The sequence below is a fragment of the Aythya marila genome, assembly GCF_965140915.1.
Source record: "Aythya marila genome assembly, chromosome: 26".
NCBI lineage: Eukaryota > Metazoa > Chordata > Aves > Anseriformes > Anatidae > Aythya > Aythya marila.
In genome coordinates this window covers 2,030,610-2,052,495 of record NC_139067.1, presented here as the reverse complement: position 1 = coordinate 2,052,495, position 21,886 = coordinate 2,030,610, and the positions used below count along the sequence as shown (strand labels likewise).

Here is a 21,886-nt window from a genome sequence, read left to right as displayed (position 1 = left end):
GGGTAAGCGGAGCTCTTGCAACACAGCATTTTTCCATACATTTCGCTGTATAACTCGGAGGGATTTTTTTTTTTTTTTTCCCAGATAGCATCAGTTGGCACACTTCGCACGAAACCACCTAATTACCGACGCCTTGGAAGTGCCAAACTTTTCAAAAGGGGGGGGGGGAAGGAAAGAGAAGGAGAAGGCGAGGTTAAAAATCGCAGGCGACCAACAAGTGTTACCTGTTTGCCAGCAGCCAGGGCGCTGCTCCCTCCCCAGGGAGAATAAATGGGGAGGGGGCAGCCCGCTGCTGCCCCTCGCTCCCCATCACCCGGGGGGGGCATCTCCAAGGACCCCCCCCGACCTCCCCATTTTCCCCTTCCCACCCTCTGGGGTTCCCCTGCGCGCCCCCCGACCCGGTTCCTTTTGGGATGGGTCTGGGGGCGCTTCCCCCCCCCTCCCCATCCGAGCATCATCGGAGGGGATTTGGGCACCCGGTAGCCGGTAGGAAGGTGCGCGGTGCAGGGCGCAGGGTGGCCGGTAGCTGGGTGCCGGTGCTCGGTAGGTGCAGGGAGCGAGATGCCCGGTACCCGGTGCCCGGTTCCTGGTGCACGATGCCCGGTGAGAGATGCACGGTTGCCGGTAGAGGATGCCCGGTTCCCGGTGCATGGTTCCCGGTAGCCGGTGCAGGACTCCCGGTTCCTGATGCCCGGTGCCCGGTGCAGGACGCCCGGTGCCCGGTTCCCGGTGCCCGGTGCAGGACGCCCGGTACCCGGTGCATGATTCCCGGTGCATGGTTTCCGGTGCCCGGTGCCCGGTGCAGGACGCCTGGTGCATTATACCGGTGCCTGGTGCAGGACATCGGGTCCCCGGTGCCCGGTGCGGGACACCCGGTTCCCAGTGCATGATGCCCGGTGCCCGGTGCATTATACCCGATGCCTAGTGCAGGACACCCGGTGCCCGGTTCCTGGTTCCCGGTACCCGGTTCCCGGTGCATGATGCCCGGTGCCTGGTACAAAACACTCGGTGCCCGGTGCGTGATGCCCGGTGCAAAACATCCGGTGCTCGGTTCCCGGTTCCCGGTACCCGGTTCCCGGTGCAAAACACCCGGTTCCCGGTGCCCGGTCCATGATGCCCGGTGCCCGGTTCCCGGTTCCCGGTGCAAAACACCCGGTTCCCGGTTCCTTGTGCCCGGTTCCCGGTGCCTGATGCCCGGTGCCCGGTGCAGGACCCCCGGTGCCCGGTACCCGGTGCCCGCTTCCCGCTGCCTGCTGCCCGTTCCCCGTGGCGCGCCGGCCCCGCTTCCTGCTTTCTAATGTTCCATTGTGCGGAGCTTCCATTGTGACGTCTCGGCCTCGGCGCGGCTTTGTCTGTCCATATATGGGCAGCTACGTCACGGAGCGCTCCCTCCGCCCGGATAAAACGGGCTGCGGGAGTCCCCGGCGGAGCAGTCGGGCAGCAGCGAGGATCCTGCGAGCGGGGCCGGCGGCGGAGCAAAGCCAGGAGCGAGCGGAGGGGGTTAAAAAGCCGCCCACGGCCGCAGCTGCCCCACCGGATCGCCCCCCTCCCCACGAGGAAACCCCGCCGGGACCCCCCCCCAACCCCCCACCTCACAGGACCACCCCCCTCCGGCCCACGCCCCCCCACCCCCCCCCACCCCCTCCCCGCGATTTCGCAGCCCCCCCAAATTTCGCAGCCTCCTTCCATCCTCCCCTCCACCACCACCACCACCACCCCCCCCCCCCGCCCCAACTTTCCTCCCGTTGCATGCTCGCCCTCGCCCGGATTTGCCACTCGGATGTTGTCGCCTCCGGAGCGGAGCTCGGAGCCGCGGTGAGCCTGCCTTTTCCTCCAGTGCTATGACAGGCAAACTACTGGAGAAGCTGCCGGGGACCATGAACACTTTGCTGAACCAATTGCCTGACAATCTGTACCCGGAGGAGATCCCCAACTCTTTGAACATCTTCTCCGGCAGCAGCGACTCGGTGGCTCACTACAACCAGATGGCTGCAGGTAAAGGGGGAAGGCAGGCGGGGGAGGCGGTGGGGCGAGGAGGAGGAGGAGGAGGAGGAGGAGGAGGAGGAGGACGCCGTGTGCGGGCTGGCATGGAGCCTCGGAGGGAAGGGGAAGCGCCGGGGTTGGGGAGCGGCCCCCCCAAACCCCCCCCTCCGCGCCCACCCACCCCTTTCCTCGCCCCGGCTCCGCGCGATCGCTGCCTCCCCTGCCGCAGGGCTCCGCGCAGCGCTGCCGCCGAGCCGCCGCCGCAGGTACGGGGACAGCGGCCGGGGCTCCGGCTCCGGGGGGAGGATGGAAAAGAGGAGGGGGGGGGGGACACGCGGCCGGCAGGACCCCCCCCCCCCCCCATACACCCCTCTCCCGGCAGCTGGAGCCCACCCCTTGGCCCCGCTGGCGGAGCGGGACCCCCCCGCGGACACGCGTGGCCGTGCCGTGGGGTCCCCCCGGAGCGCTTTGGGGGCGAGATGGGGGAGCCTGAGGGGGGGGGGGGAGCCCGAAAGCTGAGAGGCGGCGGCGGCGGCGGTGGGGAAGGGGAGCCCCCCCCCCCCCGGTTCACCCCGCTGCCTCCGGGGGCCGGGGCCGTGCCGAGGCGAGGCGAGCCGGGCTAAAAGTCGCTCGCGTTCCTCCTTGCGCGGGGCCAAGTTGGGAACGGCGTCGGTGCCCCCCCCTCCATCGCGGCGGGGGTGCTCCGCGGAGTGCCCGGCGCTGCCGGCGGGGAGGATGCCCGGGGTTACCGGGCTGGGAGCCTACCTGTAGCCGCAGGTACCTCCCCTCTTTCCCCCCCCCACCCGGCTCCCCCCCCAGAGCCCGGGGGGGCGGCCCCGGCAGCCCGGAGCCGCGGAGAGGGGAGGGGGGGGCGGCGGGGGCGGCCGCCCGGCTCCGTTCCCCGGGACCCTCCGCAGCGAGCGCCGCAGCGCACGGAGAGCCGAGCCGGCACCGCGCCGGTTGCCCGGGAGAGGGGGGGAAAAAGCGAGGAAGAAGAGGGTGGGGGGCGACCTTAGAGCTGGGGGGGGGTTGTGGGGGGGCTCGTCTCGCCGTATCCCCGCTCCCCCAGCCCCTCTGCGGCCCGCCCGGCTCACCGTGCCCCGCTTCTCTTCCCCCTCGCTCTGCAGATAATGTTATGGACATTGGCTTAGCGAACGAAAAAGCCAGCCAGGAATTGTCCTATTCGGGGACTTTTCAGCCCGCCCCGGGCAACAAGACTGTGACCTACCTGGGGAAATTCGCCTTCGACTCGCCCTCCAACTGGTGCCAGGACAACATCATCAGCCTGATGAGCGCCGGCATCCTGGGGGTGCCGCCGTCCTCGGGCGCGCTCACCAGCACGCAGAGCTCGGCGGGCAGCATGGGGCCGCCGCAGGGCGACGTGGACCAGATGTACCCCGCGCTGCCGCCCTACTCCTCCTGCAGTGACCTCTACCCGGAGCCCGTCTCCTTCCACGACCCCCAGAGCAACCCCGGCCTCACCTACTCCCCCCAGGATTACCAGGCGGCCAAACCCGCCTTGGACAGCAACCTCTTCCCCATGATCCCAGACTATAACCTCTACCACCACCCCAACGACATGGGCACCATCACGGAGCACAAACCCTTCCAGAGCTTGGACCCCATCCGCGTCAACCCGCCCCCCATCACCCCGCTGGAGACCATCAAGGCCTTCAAGGACAAGCAGATCCACCCGGGCTTCGGGGGGCTGCCGCAGCCTCCCCTCACCCTCAAACCCATCCGGCCCCGCAAGTATCCCAACCGGCCCAGCAAGACGCCGCTCCACGAGCGGCCCCACGCCTGCCCCGCCGAGGGCTGCGACCGCCGCTTCTCCCGCTCCGACGAGCTCACCCGCCACCTCCGCATCCACACGGGCCACAAGCCCTTCCAGTGCCGCATCTGCATGCGGAGCTTCAGCCGCAGCGACCACCTCACCACCCACATCCGCACCCACACCGGCGAGAAGCCCTTCGCCTGCGAGTTCTGCGGCCGCAAGTTCGCCCGCTCCGACGAGCGCAAGCGGCACGCCAAGATCCACCTCAAGCAGAAGGAGAAGAAGGCTGAAAAAGGCTCGGCCGGGCCCCCGCCCGCCGCGCCCCCCACCGCCGCCGCCGCCGCCACCACCTCGCCCCCCGTCGCCCTCGCCCCCGCCGTCACCACGTGCGCCTGAGGCATGGCACGGCGCGGTGACACCCTTTTTGCACTGGTGCCGGATGGATCGGGGCTTCGCCGGCGTCCCGCTCGCCCCCCGTGGCCCCGTCCTCGCCAGCGGGATGCTTGCCGGGACCCCCCGTGGGCCGGATCCGGTGGATCCTACACCCAACCTGCCCGGGATCCCGCTCCGGATCCGACCCCAGCACCCGGTTCCCAGCCTCTCGGGAGCACGGTGGCCGCGCTCCCGGTGCCCGCACCCGCTCAGCCCCAAGCCCTGCGGCCAGGCTGCCCCCGGGGGTCGGCACCGCACACACGGATCCCACCCGCTGGGAGCCAGCCCTGCGGGGGCCGGCGAGCGGCACCATGGCACCCTTGGGTGCCCGGGCAGCCAGCCCCGGCGGGGTCGTGCCCCACGCGTGCTTTTCCCACCCGAGCCCCCCGGCTCGGCGGCGGAGGTAAGCGGGCTGCAGCGGCGGGGGGCGAGCTCCCGGGTGCTGGGCGGCTGCTGCTGGGCTGGCGAGAAGGTGCTGGGGGCGGCACGGAGCTGTCCCGGCAGCAGCTTGTTCCTTTTTCTTTTCCTTATTTTTTTTTTATTTTTTTTTTTCCTCTCCAACAGAAGGGAAATTCTTTACAGAAATGCAGAAAAAAACAAACAAACAAAACAAACCAGTATTTTGCTGAATACTTTTTATAATGTGAGATATTTTTATTTTATTTTATTTGGTCACTTTAAAACAAACCAACTACGGAGGAGAAGAATCAATTAGTCCTCTATTTTATTTTATTTTTTTTTTTCCTTTCTCCTTCTGGTATGTGCATGTCATTGCATGACTGCTCTGATTTTTTTCTTCTTTTGTTTTAATAAAACTGTGCTCAGACATTTAAGCTAAACTAAGCAAAAATAATAATGACTTTAAAAAAAAATCTTTGTTGCCAAAAGGTCGTGCTATCCAGGTTTGATGTCTGCATGTGAAAAAAAAAAAAATTTAAAAACCTACAAAAAATAAAGAGAAGAGAAAGAATGCAGTCTAATTTATGTGAACTGAAAGGAACAAAAAACACAATCAGGTTTAACCACACAAACCTAAGGGAATGATATTTTTTGAAAGACTTTTGTATAAAGTTGAGTACTTAGAGAAAAAAAAAAAAAATCATACCAGATGTAATATATTTTGTGGATGTTTTTATTTCTTGGATTTATAGTACCTTATACTAAGGTTAAAAAAAAAAAATTATGCTTGATATTGTGAAAAGGTGATAATTTTCACACACATTTCATTTGCTCATTTGTCATGTTGTAATGCAAATATGATAGTTAATGCATACAGCATTTTTAAGGGAAAAATCAGAAATATTGAACTGATGTATTGTTGTACCATTTGCACTGTGAGCAAATGCTAATGCAGTAAATATATTGTGTTTGCTGACAATCAAATTCTGTAGTAAATATCTTTATTTTACCTTGCTTAAAAATATCTATATTGGTTTGGAGGAGAAAAAAAAAAAAAAAAGAAGTCTCTAATATGTAAGGAGAATGTTAAAATGGCTTGCTTGGAATGTGTAGGATGGTAGGCGTTGTGCCTCTTTACAGATGACTTTGAAATCTGTTTGTACATTTTCTAGTGTTGTATTTGATTATTTTATTTATTTTTTTTAATCTTTTTTTTTTTTTTGGTATGTTTTTTTTTTTAAAATAACCCGACCTTTTCTCAGTCCCCTCTCCTTCAGTTCTGTTCGCAGGACAGCCCGGTGGCAGCAGCGACAGCGCTTCGGACCCCGACGGCGACCGGCTCCGTCCCCGTGCCCCCATCCCCGGCTTTTTGGGGACCTCCGAGCCCCCCCAGACCCACGCCACGGCCGCCTCCTCTTCCTCCTCTTCCTCCTCGCCCCATCTCCTCCGGCTCCGTCCCCGCGTGGTTTTTCCACCCCTCGGCCCCCTCAGCGGGCTCTCGCCGTCGGCTTTGACCCCGGCACCATTTTGCAGCCGGATTTAGGGGATCGCTCGCGGCCGCTGGGGAAAAGAGGATCTAAAAAAGGGGGATTTGGGGGGGGGGTTCAGCCCTTAATGCCCCCCCCCCGCCACCGCCTCTCGCTGGTCAAATTGCTGCAGACACGGAGCGGAGAGGGATTTTTCTTCGTGCTGCGAGCTGGCTGGGTCGCCCCCATTAAAAATAACCCGATTTGGGTTTTTTTTTGCCCATAGGGGCTGGAGGGAAAAGTGGGAGATGCAGCAGGATGAGGCGAGGTGTTGGGTGCCCCCCCGGGGTGCTGGTGGCACCGTGGTCATCCTCGGCGGTCCCCACGTGCGGTGGGACACGGGGAGATGGAAAACGTCGCCCGATTTCCCTTCTTTGGCCTTAATTTGCATCCGCAGACGGGCCCCGGAGGAGCTGCCCGCACCAGGCCGGGGCGGCTCTTCCAGTCGCTGCCGTTTGGGCTCGGAGAGCCTTTAATTTCGGGGAGACACCCGGGGCTGGGCCTTGGGGTGGCTCCGGGTGACTCAGGGGAGGCTCGGCCCGGCCTTCCCGATGGGGAAAGGACCTCGGGGCCAGCGGGGAACCGGCTTTGGGGCACCCCGGGTGCTTTGTAGGGCCGGATCCCGCGTCCCCAGGGAGTCCTTTCCAGCGTGGTTCCTCTTGGGGTGACCACAGAGAGGTGTCAGGCTGAGGCCAAGAGCGGGCACCCTTGGGTGCCAGCACCCTGCTGGCCCCCAACCTTCACGGTGTTGCTTTTGGTGCTTTTTGGGGCCAAAAATAATAATAATAATAATAAAATAAAAAGGGTCGGGCCTTCTCTTCCAGCCCTGACCCCAACGGGACGTGGCGGCGTTGGGGAGCGCGGCCCCATTGTGTCCTCCCTTAAGGGGGTGTGTGGGGGGGGGGACCCGTCAAGGTGAGGAGCACCCTTGGGTGGCGAAACGTGCGGCGTGCGTGCAGCACCTTGCACGAAAATGTTGGTTGCTACGGAAACACGGCACTTGCCATCCCCGTTCTGGGCTAGCTGCGTTCTGGGGAGGAGGGAAGGGCTTGCCAGGCACGGCGACACAACTTGCTGCCTTCTCCCCCCTGCTCCGCCGCGGCCCCGGCCTCCCCAGGAGGCTGCCGACACCTCGCCGAGGGGTTTTTTGGGGCATCACGGGACGGGAATTGGTTTTTGAGGAGGAGAAGTGGGAGATGAGGTCCCCGTCCCTGAGGCTGGGGGATGTGTGTCGAGGAGTTTTCGGAGCTCTGGTGGTTTTGGGATCCCTCCTAGGGGCTTCTCGGCCTCCGCCTCGGCCTCTCCTGTTGCCTCGATGGGAGAAATCTTGAGGTGAATCTTCTCAAAAAGGGTGCTCGGGGTGTTTCTGGATCTCCTGGTGCCGTGTGGTGCCGTCCTCCCTTCTCTTCCCGGCCCTTTTCCAGCCTCCACCTTGAGAAAAATAAAAATAAATGGATGGGGAAGGTTGTCGCCGCCCCGAAACGTGCCCAGAGCGGCCACGCCAAGAGCAGGGAGTTCATCGAAGGTGGCTCAACCCCAAAAAAATAAATAAAAAAACAACCAGGGCACCCCGCTCCCCGACACGTGCGGGGAGCCCTGGGGCGCTCGCCCCAACCTCTGCCCTTCGTGTCGCCTCCCTGCCAGCACCCCGAACCTAATTGCGCCCACGCCACGCCGCGCACGCCTCTCCCGGGGGCTCTTCTTAACCATTTTCCCCCAAATCTTCCCCAAATCCCCCTCATTTTCCTCCATCACCCCCTCAAGGGGATGATCCCGGGCTCGGGGTGCCCACCTCGGCGGGCGCAATCCCTGCCCGGGTGTCACCTCCCTCGCTCCCCGTGCGCTAATCCCGTGTCCTCACCGGTGTTGCTAACACCTTCCCAGTTTAGCAGCATCAGCTGGGGCTGTAATTACCCTGCTGTGGGGTTTTTTTGGGGGGTAATTACCTGCTGCTAATCAATCAAAGCCACCCTTGGCACCCGGCCCTGCCCGGTGGCCCCGTGCCGGGGCATGTGCCGGCACCAACCCGGTGCCACCGACACCTTTTTGGGGTTTCGCTTCCCTCCCTGGCTGGCCGTGGGGACAGAGGGGTTGGGGACATCGTGGTTGGTGGCACCGAGGGTTTTGCCGTACCCTACAAAAACCCCATTGCTCCCCCGTCGCCCCCATCCCCGCCTCCAGCCCCACTTTTGTGGCTTTTCACCCCAAAACCTGCTTCACCCATCCTCATTTTCCCCCTTTCCGCCTGCTCCCAGCCTCTCCAGCAGCCTTCCTCCCCTCCTCCTCCTCCTCTTCCTCGCCCAGGGAGTGTCTTTTTTATTTTTATTTTTATTTTTATTTTTATTTTTATTTTTATTTTTATTTTTATTTTTATTTTTATTTTTATTTTTATTTTATTCTTATTTTTATTCTTATTTTTATTCTTCTTATTCTTGTTTTTTTATTTTTATGTTATTTTTATTTTTATTTTATTATTTATTCCAACACCGGGTGTGGGGGAAATAATTTCCCCATCCCGCTTCCCCCCACCCCACCCCAGAACCTGTTGCAAGTTATTTTCCCGAATTTCCCGTGTTTTGTATTGAAACCGAGGATATATTTTTTTTAATTTTTTTATATATTTTTTTTCAGTTTCCTTTCTGAAAATAACTCCCAAACTATAATTTCCTCCCACTTGCTTTTTCCCCTCCTTATTTTGCTGCGCGGAGTCGCCGGTTTGGCAGAGCGGTGCCTTTCCTTTTGGGGTGGGGAGGGGGAAATTATGGGCTGGTTGGGGTGGTGGCACCGGGACGGGGCCGTCCCCTGCCCCCAAGGGGATGGGGACCCCCAGGGGATGTTTTTTGGGGGTCTGTGGGCAGCTGGGGGGCTTCATGGGATTTTTCTTTGGATGCTTTTCGCTCCCCCTTTTGGGATTCCATTGGGATGGGGTTTTGGATCCCAATGGGAAAGGATTTGGGAGGTCATCGATATGGGATTTGGGAGCCCAACGGGATGGGATTTGGGATCTCATCAGGACATGATTTAGGAGCCCACCAGGACAGGATTTGGGACCCTATTGGGGCAGGATTTGGGAGGTTATTGGTACAGGATTTAGGAGCCCAGCAGAAGGGTTTGGGGAGCCCACCAGGACATCTTTTAGGAGCCCGTTGGGATTTAGGAACCATCAGGATGGGATTTGAGAGCCCTACAGGAGAGGATTTGGGATCCCTACAGGACAGGATTTGGGAGCCTATTAGGACAGGATTTAGGAACCCATTAGGATGGGATTTGGGTGCCCATTGGTATGGGATTTTGGAACCCATTAGGATGGGATTTAGGAACCCTTTATGATGGGATTTGGGAGCCTGCTAGGACAGGATTTAGGGACCCATTAGGGTGGGATTTAGGAGCCCATCATGATGGGGTTTGGGAGCCCACCAGGATGACACTGGGGAGCCCACTGGGATGGGATTCAGGAGCCTAACGGGACAGGTTTTGGGAGCCCATTGGGATGGGATTTGGGATCCTACCAGGACATCATTTAGGGTCCCACCATGAGGGAATTTGGGATCTCACCAGGCCAGGATTTGGGATCCCAATGGGGCAGGATTCGGGGTCCCACCAGGACACGATTTGGGATCCCACCAGGACGTCATTTAGGATCCCACAAGGATGGGTTTTGGGATCCTGTTTGGGATGGGTTTTGGGATCTCACCAGGACAGGATTTAGGGCCCTATTGCGATGGGATTTGGGATCCCACAAGGATAAGATTTGGGAACCCACTGGGCCAGGATTTGGGGTCCCATCAGGATGGGATTTGGGATCCCACCATGAGGGGTTTTGGGATCCCATTTGGGATGGAATTTGGGAATTCATTGGGACAGGATTTGGGGTCTCTCCAGGAGATCATTTAGGATCCCACAAAGATAGGATTTGGGATCCTGTTTGGGATGGGATTTGGGGTCCCATTGGGATGAGATTCGGGCCCCCACCAGCCCACCACAGCAGCCCCTCTCCACCCCCCCTCCCCCACCCCCCCCAGCACCCCCATGACGTCACCCTCCCCACGCCATCCCCCCATGACGTCACACCTCGACATCCCCCCCCCACACACCACCACCACCACCCAGCCCGGCACGGCAAGAGTTAACCCCCCCACCCCGGAGCCGTGACGTCACGGCGGGGCCGGAAGGGGCGGGTCCCCGGGCGGCTGCGACTTCCGGGAGCGGCGGGGACCATGAGCTGGTGAGCGGGGGGGGGTCGGGGGGGCCCGGGGGGGTCCTGAGGGGGTCGAGGGGGTCCCGGGGGGGTCCTGGGGGGTCCCTTTTGGGTTCTAGGGGCTGAGGTGGGGGCGTGGAGAGGGTTTGGGGGCGGGTTGGGGGGGTTATTGGGGGGTGTGGTAGTGAGGGGGGGGCGTGGGGGGGGTCTGAGGGGCCTAAGGGGGGCCTGGGGGGGGCGTTTGAGGCCTGAGGGGGGCCCTGAGGGGCTCTGAGGGGCCTGGGGGGGGCATTGGGGGCCTGAGGGGGGCCCTGAGGGGGCATTGGGGGCATGGGGGGGGTCTGGGGGAGGCCCTGAGGGGCCTGGGGGGGCGTTGGGGGCGTGGGGGGGGCATTTGGGGTATGGGGGGCCTGGGGGGGGGCCTGAGAGGGGTATTGGGGGACGTGGGGGGGGCAATGGGGGGGGTCACAGGGTTTGGGGGGCGTTGGGGGGGGGCTGACCCCTAATAATGTATGGCTGGGGGGGTGATAGGGCTTGGGGGGGCAGGTCTGTGATAATGGGGGGGGTCACAGGGTGTGGGGGGGCTGGGGGGGGGGTCAGGGTATAGAAGGGGGGGCGCTGACCCCTAATAATGGATGGCTGGGGGGGGGTGATAGGGGTTGGGGGGGGCAGGTCTGTGATAATTTGGGGGGGGGGGATGATTTATGGACTGGGGGGGCCTGGTTTATAATGAGATATGGGGGGGGCTGCCCCGTAACGGTGTATGGATATAGGGGGCCGGAGGGGGGGCTGGTCTGTAATAATGGGGGGGGGGCAGGTCCGTGTATGGAGCAGGCAGGGGGGGGCGCAGCCGGTGTGGGGGGGGTGCAGGTTGGGTAACCAACTTACGGGGTGAGTTATGGGGTGGCTGACTTGTGGGGTGAGTTACAGGGGAACTGGCTTAAAGGGTGAGTTATAGGGTTACTGACCCGTGGGGTAACTTGCTTATAGGGTAACTGACTTGTGGGGTGAGTTATGGGGTAAGTTATAGGGTAACTGACTTATGGGGCAACTTGTGGGGTAACTTATAGGGTAACTAACTTGTGGGGTAACTTATAGGGTAACTAACTTGTGGGGTAACTTATAGGGTAACTAATTTGTGCGATAACTTACACAGTAACTAACTTGTGCGGTAACTTATAGGGTAACTAACTTATAGGGTAACTTGAGGCGTAACTGACTTACAAGGTAACTAACTTGTAGGGTAAATGACAGGGTAACTTATGGGATAACTAATTTATGGGGTAACTTATAGGGTAACTAACTTACAGGGTAACTTATAGGATTACTGACTTGTGCGGTAATGGACTTGTGGGGTAACGTGTAGGGTAACTAATTTGTGGGGTAACTTATAGGGTAACTAACTTACAGGGTAACTTGGGGGATAACTTATAGGGTAACTGACTTGTGGGGTAACTTATAGGGTAACGGTAGCTTACGGGGTGACTTACAGGGTAACTCTCAGGCTGTGTGAGTGCAGCCTCGGGGCCGTGCCACCACGTGGGCACCCCATAAGGACCGGAGGCCTCCTGCTGCCTGGGCCAGGCTGTGAAACCCCAAACAAAGACCCCAAACCCCCCAAATTCCCCCCAGCATTTGTCCGTCCGGACACCACCGCCCTATTCCCGCTGCCTCCTGTCTTCCCATTGCCTTTTTTTTACCGATTCTCTTAGAAACGACCCCAGACCGCAGCCCGGCCCCGAGAGGAAAAACCTCCGGGGTCGGGGGCCGGGATGGGGAAAAAGGCGAGATTTTTGGGGGCTGCGAGCAGGGAAAGTCATGGATTTAGAGGCCGGGGGGGGGGCTCACGGATTAATGGGGTTTCAGCACACGCCGCACGTGCCTTTTGCCGCAAGATCGGGCTTTTTTGGGTCCTTTTCCTTTTCATCTTTCGCCCGGGGAGGAAGAAAAAGGTCACAGCGAGGAACGGGGGTTGGCCACAACGCGCCCGCCATCAGGCTCCTCTTTCTTCTCCCCCCACGTCACTCCTCGAGCGGGGCCGGGACCCCGCGGGGGACACAATCGGCCTCAGTGCGTCCTAAATACCCCTGCCTGCCCCTAAATCCTGCTGCCCCCCCCCCCGATGAATCGAGCTATTCACGGGGGGGAGCGCGGCGTGACGCGGGGCGGCGTCAGAGCGAGAAGGAACCCGAGGTGGGTGCGCCCTGCCACGAGGCTGAGCATTATTTCTCCTCCTATTTTCTGCCAAAAAAACGGGGATTTTGGTACAACGAGGCCGTTTGCGAGCCTTATAAATCGGGGCCTTATAAATTCCGCCTTTTCATCCCGTTTTTTCTCCTCTCCGAGCGTTCAGCGGGTCGGGGTCCGAAAATTCGCCCCTGTGCCGATTTTCTGCGCTTTCTGTGGGTTTTCCGAGCAGTTTGTGGTGACCCAAATGTTTTTTTTTTAAGGTTTTTGGGAACCTGTGAACCCAAAAAGCTGCTGCAGGTCGCGGACAGCCTGCTAGAGCTGCTATTTATGGGGTCAAAACCCCAAAAAACACGTTAAGGGAATGTTTGGTAGCGTGGCACCGCTCGGCACGAGGAATTTTGGGGTGGGTTTTGGGGTCGTGGGGCTGAGCCGAGCTCACGCTGAGAGCACCGGGTGTTATAGGGTCGGGGCGGTGTGGGCTGGCGGTGCTTTGCTCCCGAAATATTTGGGGGTGTGCTAGAGGGTGAGGGGGCTGGGGGAGCGGCCCCAAAAGGGAAATTTCATGGAGAGGTGTTGGGGGGACGGGGATCGGGCACAGCGGGGCTGTGGCAGGTGTGTGGGTCATTTTTTTAGCCGTGTTTTAAATATTTTGGGGTTTGGGCTGGGTTTTTAAGCGTGTTTTAGACCTCCTGGAGCTGTGCCGTGCCTCGGGGTCGATGGCAACACTCCCCCTTCTCCCAACTTTCAGCAGAAATTAGGATCCGGAGGTAAAAACGGGCTAAAATCAGACAGAATCAGGCTCCCGGGCACCCCGCGCCGGGGGGAGCACCCATGGGTGCCCTTCAGGAGCCTCCCCCCCGGCGGGCTTCACGCGCGGTTATCCCTTAATTATTATTTTTTCCCGTCTCCTTTGTGCAGGTAGCTGAAAAAAAAAAAAAACAATGTTCTAGTTGAGCCACAACCGTGTTTCACAACCGTGCTTAAAATGGATATTTTTGTAGCGCAGGCAGGGCCTAAAACAGCCTTGCAAAATTTCTGCTCGCCCACGCGCCTGGCGTGAGTAATTTTCTTTTGATGGGTGAGTAAAATATCATTAGTTTTTGTTGTTTTTTTTTTATATATCTATGTTTTTCTTTTTTTTTAACGGGCTCATCTCGGATCGGGTGGGAGAGTTCTGACATTATTTTGGATTTCGCTGAGCGCCGGCGCCCCGCGCGCTGCCGGGCACGGGCTAAAAGCAGGGCTCTGACCCCAAACCCACCCCAAACCCACCCCAAACCCACCCCGAACGGGTCTTTATGGCCTCATCCCGTGCCACAAGACCTCACCCCGCCACCTTTCAGTATCTTTTTGCCTCCGTGCTTGCAGCCACGGGGCTTTTTTTTTTTTTTTATAGGGTCGCGCTTCCTCGCGCCCTTTCGCTCCCTCCCCGGTGCCTTTTTCCCCACCCCGTGACCTCCTGCGGGGCTCCAGCGGGGAGAAGCGAGGCCGGTTTTTGGCGCAGCGTCTCGCCCGGCACACAAGCTGTTTGTGAGCCCTCGGAATCATTTTTTCCTTGCGCATCAGGGCTCTGTTTGGAGCGGTTGCCAGGAGTTCCTCCGAGGCAGGGGGAGCGGGGTGGGACGGTGCATGCGGTTTCCATGGACACCCCGGAGTACAGCGAGGCAGCCAGAGCCATGCGAGAGGTTTTCCTTCCAACCACCGCTGCCTTCCTCACCTGTGCCGGGCTGGAATTCCCCTGCTCTGAGGGCACAAAGCTCTTTTTAGGGGATTTTCGAGGATTTGGAAAGGATTCAGGCGGCCCCGAGGCTGGAGACCCCTGGGGCAGGAGGCTGGGGGCGGGTTTCACACCAGCTCTCCCCATGTTTTCTCTCTTTGGGTCTTGTTTTAGACCCGATAATAAACTTAGGGCTCCTCCTCGAGCATTATTAGGGCTGCCTTCACACCTCCAGGCCTTTGGGGTGCTCTGGTTTTCCCCGTAGCATCCCAAAACGCCGCTTTGGCTGGCGGGAGAGGTGATGCGGCGGCAGGACCCGGCACCGGTGGCACTGCTCCCGTTCCTCTTCCCCTTGGCCAAACCCTGCCGGTGGCACGGGGACACCCAGCACCGATGGCACCTTGGGACCGTGCAGGAGCAGAGCTTTTGGGGCGATTTCTGCCTTTTTCTGGAGTTTCTGCCTCTCCTTTCTGATGCTTTCCTGAGCGCAGGAGGCACCGCTGCAGGGGACAGAGCTCCCTCCGGACGCAGAGGTGGTGCCTGAGGTCTGCTGGTGAGGAATTAGAAGCCGTTCCTTCTCCATTCTCCTATTTTTTATGATGTCCCCGACCTGCTGGCGCGTGCGGGAGCGCTTTGATCTCTCCCAGGTAGCCTCCACCCTACTCACACGCCGCTGTCCCTGCACCTTGCACCGAACCCTCTCCAAAATTTGGGCACCAGCAGGGAGAAGGGGAGCTCTTGGCACAGCTCCGACCCCCACAAAGGGAGTCCTGGGGTGGCTCAGGGCCGGTTTTCATCCCAAAATGGTTTTTTTTGGGGGGATTAGGGGTGAGCATCCTATTTTTAGGAGCTCTCAGCACGCCACAGGTCAAGGTTTGGGGTCCTCACCAGGGTCCTCAGCGCCGGGGGCCTGGCTGCGCTCAGGGAGCTTTCAATGCGGTGCGAAAAATCGATGTTTTTGGTGGAAATTTTGGTGGAAATTCAAGCAGTGAATAGTTCTGGCCGAAGTCCAGGCTACGTTGTTTTGCTGGCGCTTGGTTTTTTGTTGTTTTTTTTTTTTTCCTTGATGGGGGAAAAGAAAAAACAACAGAAACCCAACCAAAAAACGCAACGTGCCCGGCCGTGCTCGGCGAGGGTCCCGCAGGATGGTGGCTCGCCGGACGCAGCCTTAAGGTCTTTTTTTCCCCTAATTAAAGCAGTTTTGGGCTGGCAGTCCCTGCCCGGCCTCGTTTCAGGGGACCGTGGTGGAGTGGGAGCTCCGTCTTTTTATCCCCAGGTCCCCACGGAGCTCGTCGAGCCGCGCTCCCCCCAGCCTGCGAGGTTTGTTTCGTGCATCCCGGGGAGGATTCGCCTCTTTTTTTTCTTTTTTTTTTCCTTTTTTTTGCACGGGTTTGTGCATGGAAAAGCCAAGTAAATATGTGACATTGCTGGGAAAACTTCAGAGCAAATTAGCCACAGCTTCTCCCACCTTCCCCTCCCTGGGGTTCCTGCACATCCCCGAGTAGAAGCTCGCAGGATTCTCTCCACCCACACTTTTTTTCCTACTTTCAGCCGTTCCCACCCCCTCCCCTCGGTGCTTCGCCCTCCTCCCTCCCGTCCCAGCCCTGTCAGCCTCGCAGAAGTCACCGCCGTGTCCCTGGCCAGCCCCTTTTGGGGGGGGGGGACACGGACGAGGGGCTTGGCTGCCACCGGAGGGGGGAACGCTGCCGTGAGTCAGCCCGCGCGCTCTTCAGGAACACGATTTCAAGGGATTTCACACCCCAAACACAGCCCCGGCTTCCTCTCGCTCAGCAGAAACCAAAAACGCGCCCGTTCGGCTTTCCCCTGGGGGCGTGCAGCCCCACGGCCGGATTTTGGGGTGATTTTTGGCCCCCCTGGGAGCACGCAAAGCCCCCGTCACCCCAGGGGGCTCGCGGCACCGAGCCACCTCCCTGGGATTTGTCACAAAACGCCCTTCGTAAGGTCTCCAACCAGAATAAAACCCCTCTTAAGTTTTATTCTTTATTTTTTTGCCTTGAATGCTTGCAGCGTTGTATCTTTGGGTGCCTGCTGTCCCCTCAATTCTTCAGGTGGGGGGGACACGGAGCCCCAGGGGGACACCGAGGGGACACCACGTCCCCGCTGCCAGCAGCGCCCTGCCACCACGGTCCTGAGCGCCCAGCCCATCGTTTGCTTTAAAATCTGGGCTAAAATCGTTTCCTCTTTCCTCTCCCTCGCTGCTTTTGTTCCTGCTCGTGCGTTTTTCCTCATCCTTGCAGATCCGTGTGACAAGGTAAAGGTTTGGGGACCGGGAAATCCCGCGGCGCGGAGGAGAGGGGCAGGCACCGCGGGGGAGATGCTGCGCCCCTCTTCCTCCTCCTCCTCCTCCTCTTCCTCCCTCCAGCCCGGCTTCAGGTGGGCTCGTGGCATCGCTCTGCCTCTCGCCCTTCTTTTTTTTTTGCTTTTTTTCCTCGATTTGAGGCACCCAGGGGAGTGGCAGCGCGCTCACCACGCTTTAATTACCATCTTAATTAAGCTGCGCCGCCCGGCCGCAGCTCCGGGACCTCCAGCCTTCCATCCTCGGCTTCTCGCCCTGAAGACCCCGTCTTTTTTTTCTTTTCTTTTTCCCCAAATCGTGCCTTTTTCCCCCCACAATCGCTGCTCGGCCCTGCCTGGCTGCAGCCCACAGCTCCCTCGTCCTGGCTTCTTTCCCAGCCTGAGCCAGTGCGGATTTCTCCTCCTGCCACCGAGCTGGGTTTATGCAGTCACTTCCAAAAACATCTAGTGACGGCACCTGGCTTCCAGGACAGCCTGTGCCTGGGAGAAGAAGGGAGCTACCTCATTTGGGTTTAAATTTGACCCGTGCAGGAAAACAGAAAGCAAAAATCCTTCATTTACATTGTTTTTTTTTTTCACTCTTTCTTCCTGTAAGGCACCGCACGCCCGGTTAGCGACGGGGTAATTATACGGCAGGCGAGTGTTTGTTTAGAAAAGAAGTGTGATTCACGGCTGCCCGGCATGCCCCGGGAGCTGGAAAGGGTTAAAAACCCCTAAAATTATCTCGCACTCGAACCGGAGGACAATAAACAGGAAGCTCTGCAGAAATTTTTAAATTTAAGCCCGGTGACTCAGGCTGGGCACTACGGGTTCGGGGCCGGCTTCGTTACCGGCGGCTAATTACACCGTTGGTTGGCAAACGCTGCCAAAGCTCGTCGAAAAGAGGCAGGGAGGGATCAGGAGGGGTCGGATAACCTCGTTTTTAACCTCGTTTTGGCTTTTCCTGGAGCCGGTGGGGCTTCGTGGCGAGCGCTTTCCCTCCGGTGCGCGGCGTTAGCGGAGCGCGGGGATGCTTTTAGAAAACAGCCGGCTAATAAAGGGATTTCCAGGGGTTTGGGTTGCGGGGAGGAAGGCTTCCAGCTGTCTGGTGGAGCAAGGTGGCAGCGTTGGTGTGTGGGAACTCGGAAGGGAAGCTGATGAGGGGCACGTGGAAAGCCCAGAGCTCGTTGGCCACGTCCAGCAGCGAGTGGAACGAGCTCAGGAGCCAGGAGCCAGCCCGGCCAGTGGCCAAACCCTGGTCTTGCCGTGCCCTTCAGCAGCCCATCTTTGGGTAAAGGGGTCCGAGGGGGCTCTGACGCCGTCCAGGAAGAGCCCCCCAAAAAATTGGGGCTGGGATGTGCCTGTAGAGGAGCCACAGGAGGGCTCCCGTTGAGGCACCTCCGGGAAGAGAGGTTGGCGTTGTGTTTGGGACCATTTTTTTGGTTAATTAAAGCAGAATAATGCCCAAATGGCACACATTGGGAGATTTTGGGCATGACGTTTCAACCTCTTTGACTGAATTAAAGACCGCACTTGCATTCCTGGCTTTTTATGATGCTGATAAGGGGAAGAAACCCCATTATCCCCGGGGTGGCCGCCTGCCCGCGGCGCCCTGCCGTGCGATTTCCTTCGAGTACTCTTCACCTCCGAGCTAGCTCGCATGGGGAAACCAATTTAGGTAACCCAGATTTGACTAGCAACCCTATTAGGGATTTTAAGAATGAAGGCTGGCAGGTGAGCCGCTCCTACAGCTGTTGTACCGGAGAAATCCTTTGAAGCGGCTTGCAGCTCCAGACACTCAGGCTGTTACTTTTTTTAATATCCTCTTGCTAAATATTTACAGGGTTTGTTGTGTTTTGTGTGTGTGTGTGTGTGTGTGTGTGTGTAGTTTTTTTTTTTTCCCTCCCCTTCAGATTTGTTGGGAAGCGTGGCGCGTTCTCCAGCCGCTCGCCGTGCCAAGGACTGCCTGCAGCATCCCTCCTCGCTTCCTATCGCCGGGGCAGGGAAAAGGGGACGGCGGCGGCTGGAGAGCAGCGAGCAGGAGGGAAAAAAGGGGTTTTAGGAGGGGAAGCGTGCTTTGTACAAGGCTTCTTGCCCCTAAAATCCATCCCTTGCTGAGGATGGGGCCGGCGGAGCTGGGCTTTTGCTGCTGCACCGCGCTCGAGGCCGGCTCCGCTCACCCCTTCTCCTCCCCTCTCTTCCCTTCTCTCTTTTCCAGGATACCGTTCAAGATCGGGCAGCCCAAGAAACAGATTGTACCCAAGACAGTGAGTAAACCGATTCCCCCTTTTTTAGCTCCAGCCTTTGATCATGTGGCTGATGAGTCAAGCCAGCACTTTGACTCGTCCCATTTTGCCAGCGCGCGCGTGTGTGTGTGTGTGCGCGCGCGTGGGAGGGAGATGGGAGCGAGCAAGAAACCTGTTGCAAGCTCTGACCAGCGCCCGGCTCCTCGTGCGAGGAGTGAGGGGGAGTCCCGAGCTGGGAGAGGATTTCGGTTGGGATCCGCTCCCTTTTCGGGGCCGGGGAGGGGGGACGAGGGGCTGGAGAGCTCGGAGGGGCTGGCACGGTTTTCCTCGGAGATGGCTGAGCGGGCTTCCTTCCTTCCTTCCTTCTCTCAGCAATGGCTTGTTTGTTCAGCCTTGCTGAGCAGATGGAGGAGGAGGAGTGGTTCAGCTCGCTGAATATAACTGTTTCCAAAGAAAGGCTTATAAGCCGAGATGCTTAGTGCTCGGGCGTGAATTAATTTGTGCTGCGCAGCATTTGCTTTAAAAGCAAATTAAAAAAGCATTTTGTATTCTCGGGCATTTCGAGGCTCCTATCCCGAGCGCTGCTCCTCGCAGCTGCCTGCGGTGTTTTCCCTCCTCGAGCAGATGGTCCTTGCCTTTGTCCCGTGCAGCAAAGCTCTGGCACCTCTCGGGAGCTGCCCCTGGCAGCTGTCCCGTGTACCTGCCCTAAAATCAGAGCGAGCACGGGGGAGACCTCGTCCTTATAACGCTAATTCCTGGGGGCGAGTGGGCACGCCTGGTTCTGGGGCAGTTTCTCCTTGGGACATGACATTTCCCCCCACCCCGGGGGCTAATTCTGCCACTCCCTTTACGTCTCAATTCTCATTTTTTATTGATTTACTCAATATCTACTTACATACTCAATTTATTTACCCAATCCTGCTCGTTTCGGGACCCCCACGTTGCCCTGCTCTGAGATTTTGCCTCTCACCCCCAATTTCCAACCCCGGCAGCCTTTCCTGCTGTCTCAATAACCACCTCCTCTGCAGCTCGGCGTGACCTGGACATCTTCCTCGGACATCTCCATCCCACCCTGGTTGACTTTGGCTTTTTCTCTGTTTTTTTTTTTTTCTGTTTTTTCCCTGCCACGCGAGCCCCTCGGGGAGCTTGCTTTCCCCCGAGCCGCTGCCGTGCGCTGTTGGGAGGCAGTTGGCAGGCGTTGCTTATAGATATAGATATAGATATAGATACATGTGTGTGTATTAAATAGAACAGCCCAGAATATCCGGCAGGCAGGGGTTCATTCGGCAGCACCAGCTTTTCCAGGCCTTTTCCTTCCCTTCCCCAAAGCAGCAATTTTCGTGCCAGCCGGGCGCCGGTTTTGATGTGCCCCCCGTTTATGGATCACGCCGATCCTCGACAGGCAGCAGATCCTCGGAGAGCTGAAAATAGGAAGCCCAGAGCCTGGTAACCTCACAGTAAGTGCAAAGTGCAGCCCTTCCAAGGAGAACAAACGGCAGGAAACCGCCCATCGCCCCGGGAAGGAGGCGCTCAGCACCAGCTCCGTGGCGTGGAAGCGTCGGGGCTGCTCCACAGCTTTCAGCCACCTCGAGGCCCCCGGGTTTTAGCTCCCGGCTGCAGGCTGAGAGGTTTCTCCATCTGCCTTGGGGGCCTGGGGGAGCGGCGGTGTGGCAGGCGAGCTCTGGTTTCGTGGCCTGTGATGTTCCAGATGTCAGCCTCCGGAGCCCGCTGCAGGAAGTGGGAAGGTGCGGCACCGCCAGCGCCGCGTCCCGAGCCGGTCCGAGGGGAAGTGGTTGCGGGGAGAAAATCTCCCACTCACGGAGATCGGGCCACAAAAGAAGAGGATGAAGAAAAGAAGAAGAAGAAAAAGAAAAAACAACAGCATTTATTAGCATCTAACTTATTTGGCTCTCCATAGCTCGAGCGCAGGAGAGGGGAGGATCGCTCTGCGAGAGAGGCTGAGCTCACCAGCAAGCATTTTTATTTTTTTTTCTCTTTTTTTCTGTTTCTTTTTTTTTTTTCTGATGAAACGCTGCCGGGGTTGGTGTCAGATCTAGGCCGGTAGTAGTACTGAAAGGCAATTTGTCTGGGCTGCCGAGGGGATTAGTCATGACTCCCTGTGCCCACTCGCTTCTGATCCTCCGGAGAAGGGCACGGTGTCAGCCGCGGCTCAGCTCTTCAGGTGGAAGGAAACCCCTGGTGGAAAGCGGGCGGCTGGTGAACTGAAGTGCTCTCCCAGCCCCCCCCCCCAGCCCTGCCCCTGCCTCCTTTCCACCTTAACCTGGGCAAATCCACGGGCAGACAGCGTAATCTCTCCCCTCCTCTCCCCTGCAAAGAGCAGCTGTCACCGGGGCGCGGGGGCTCTTAATGCGCAGGGGCGCAGGGGACGTGGTGCCACGGCCCGGTTCAACCCGTGCCCAGCGAGAGGACTTGAACCTGTTAGAGCTGGATCTTTGTGCATAACATCCCTCGCTCCAACCCAACGTAAAGCTGAAGCCTCTTAGGGCAGAGCTGGTCTCCCTGCCCTCCCCCAGGCCGCTTTCCATCCGCGCCGAGGTTACGCCGGAGCCACGGCTGTCGCCCGAGCTCCGCTGCGGCTCCGGCTGGCTGAAGTTCACCGCTGTCACCCCCAGGTTGTCCCCTGCTCCTCACCGGGGCCTGGGTGATGCGAGCAGGCAGCTGGATGGGAGAAGGAGCCGGCCTCGTGTCCCTGTGGGGCACGGAGACGGCTCCACCGCATCCCACCCACGGCCGGGGATGAGCCGGGGGCTTCGTCCCCGCTCGGGATGGGGGAGGTCAGAGCAGGGACGAAGCCCCCTCCGTCTCACCCGGTTTTTACCCCGGCCTGACTCAGCTGGAGAGCTAACCTGGGGTGAGTCAGCTTGGCAGGGAGCGGAGCTGAGCCCTCCAGCCTGCCAAGCCTCCCCGCCTTGACTCATCCCGGCAGCGCTGGGCTCCCCAGGGGTGGCGGAGCAGGAGCAGGAGCAGGAGGATTCCGCTGCCTGCAGCTGCCTGCCGGCTGCCTCTTTCCATCGGGGCCCCACCAGAGAGCTGGAAATCTCCAAAAAAACAAAAGGGAATGGTGGTGGGGTGAAACCCAGGGACACGAGTTCAAGCGTTTTGCTC

General features: G+C 58.8%; 2 protein-coding genes across 2 annotated transcripts in view; both read left to right on the top strand.

Annotated features, from left to right (window-relative positions):
* Nucleotides 1-1,629: 1,629 nt before the first annotated feature.
* Nucleotides 1,630-6,016, top strand: EGR3 (early growth response 3). Its single transcript, XM_082779723.1, has 2 exons — nucleotides 1,630-1,995; nucleotides 3,111-6,016. The coding sequence occupies exons 1-2, from the start codon at nucleotides 1,842-1,844 to the stop codon at nucleotides 4,151-4,153; spliced, it is 1,197 nt and encodes a 398-aa protein (XP_082635849.1). The 5' UTR covers nucleotides 1,630-1,841; the 3' UTR covers nucleotides 4,154-6,016.
* A 4,296-nt stretch (nucleotides 6,017-10,312) lies between these two features.
* Nucleotides 10,313-21,886, top strand: part of BIN3 (bridging integrator 3) — a 32,570-nt gene continuing 20,996 nt past the window's right edge. Inside the window, exons 1-2 of the mRNA XM_082779565.1 lie at nucleotides 10,313-10,339; nucleotides 18,733-18,781. Coding sequence (XP_082635691.1) covers nucleotides 10,332-10,339; nucleotides 18,733-18,781 — 57 coding nt within the window. The 5' untranslated portion in view covers nucleotides 10,313-10,331. The remainder of the gene's footprint in view (nucleotides 10,340-18,732; nucleotides 18,782-21,886) is intronic.

Bases quoted from the DNA above. Each gene is read 5' to 3' on its own strand.
- EGR3 (XM_082779723.1), top strand. From the start codon at position 1,842: ATGACAGGCAAACTACTGGAGAAGCTGCCGGGGACCATGAACACTTTG. The intron at 1,996-3,110 runs GTAAAGGGGGAA...CTCGCTCTGCAG, and splicing joins CTACAACCAGATGGCTGCAG to ATAATGTTATGGACATTGGC.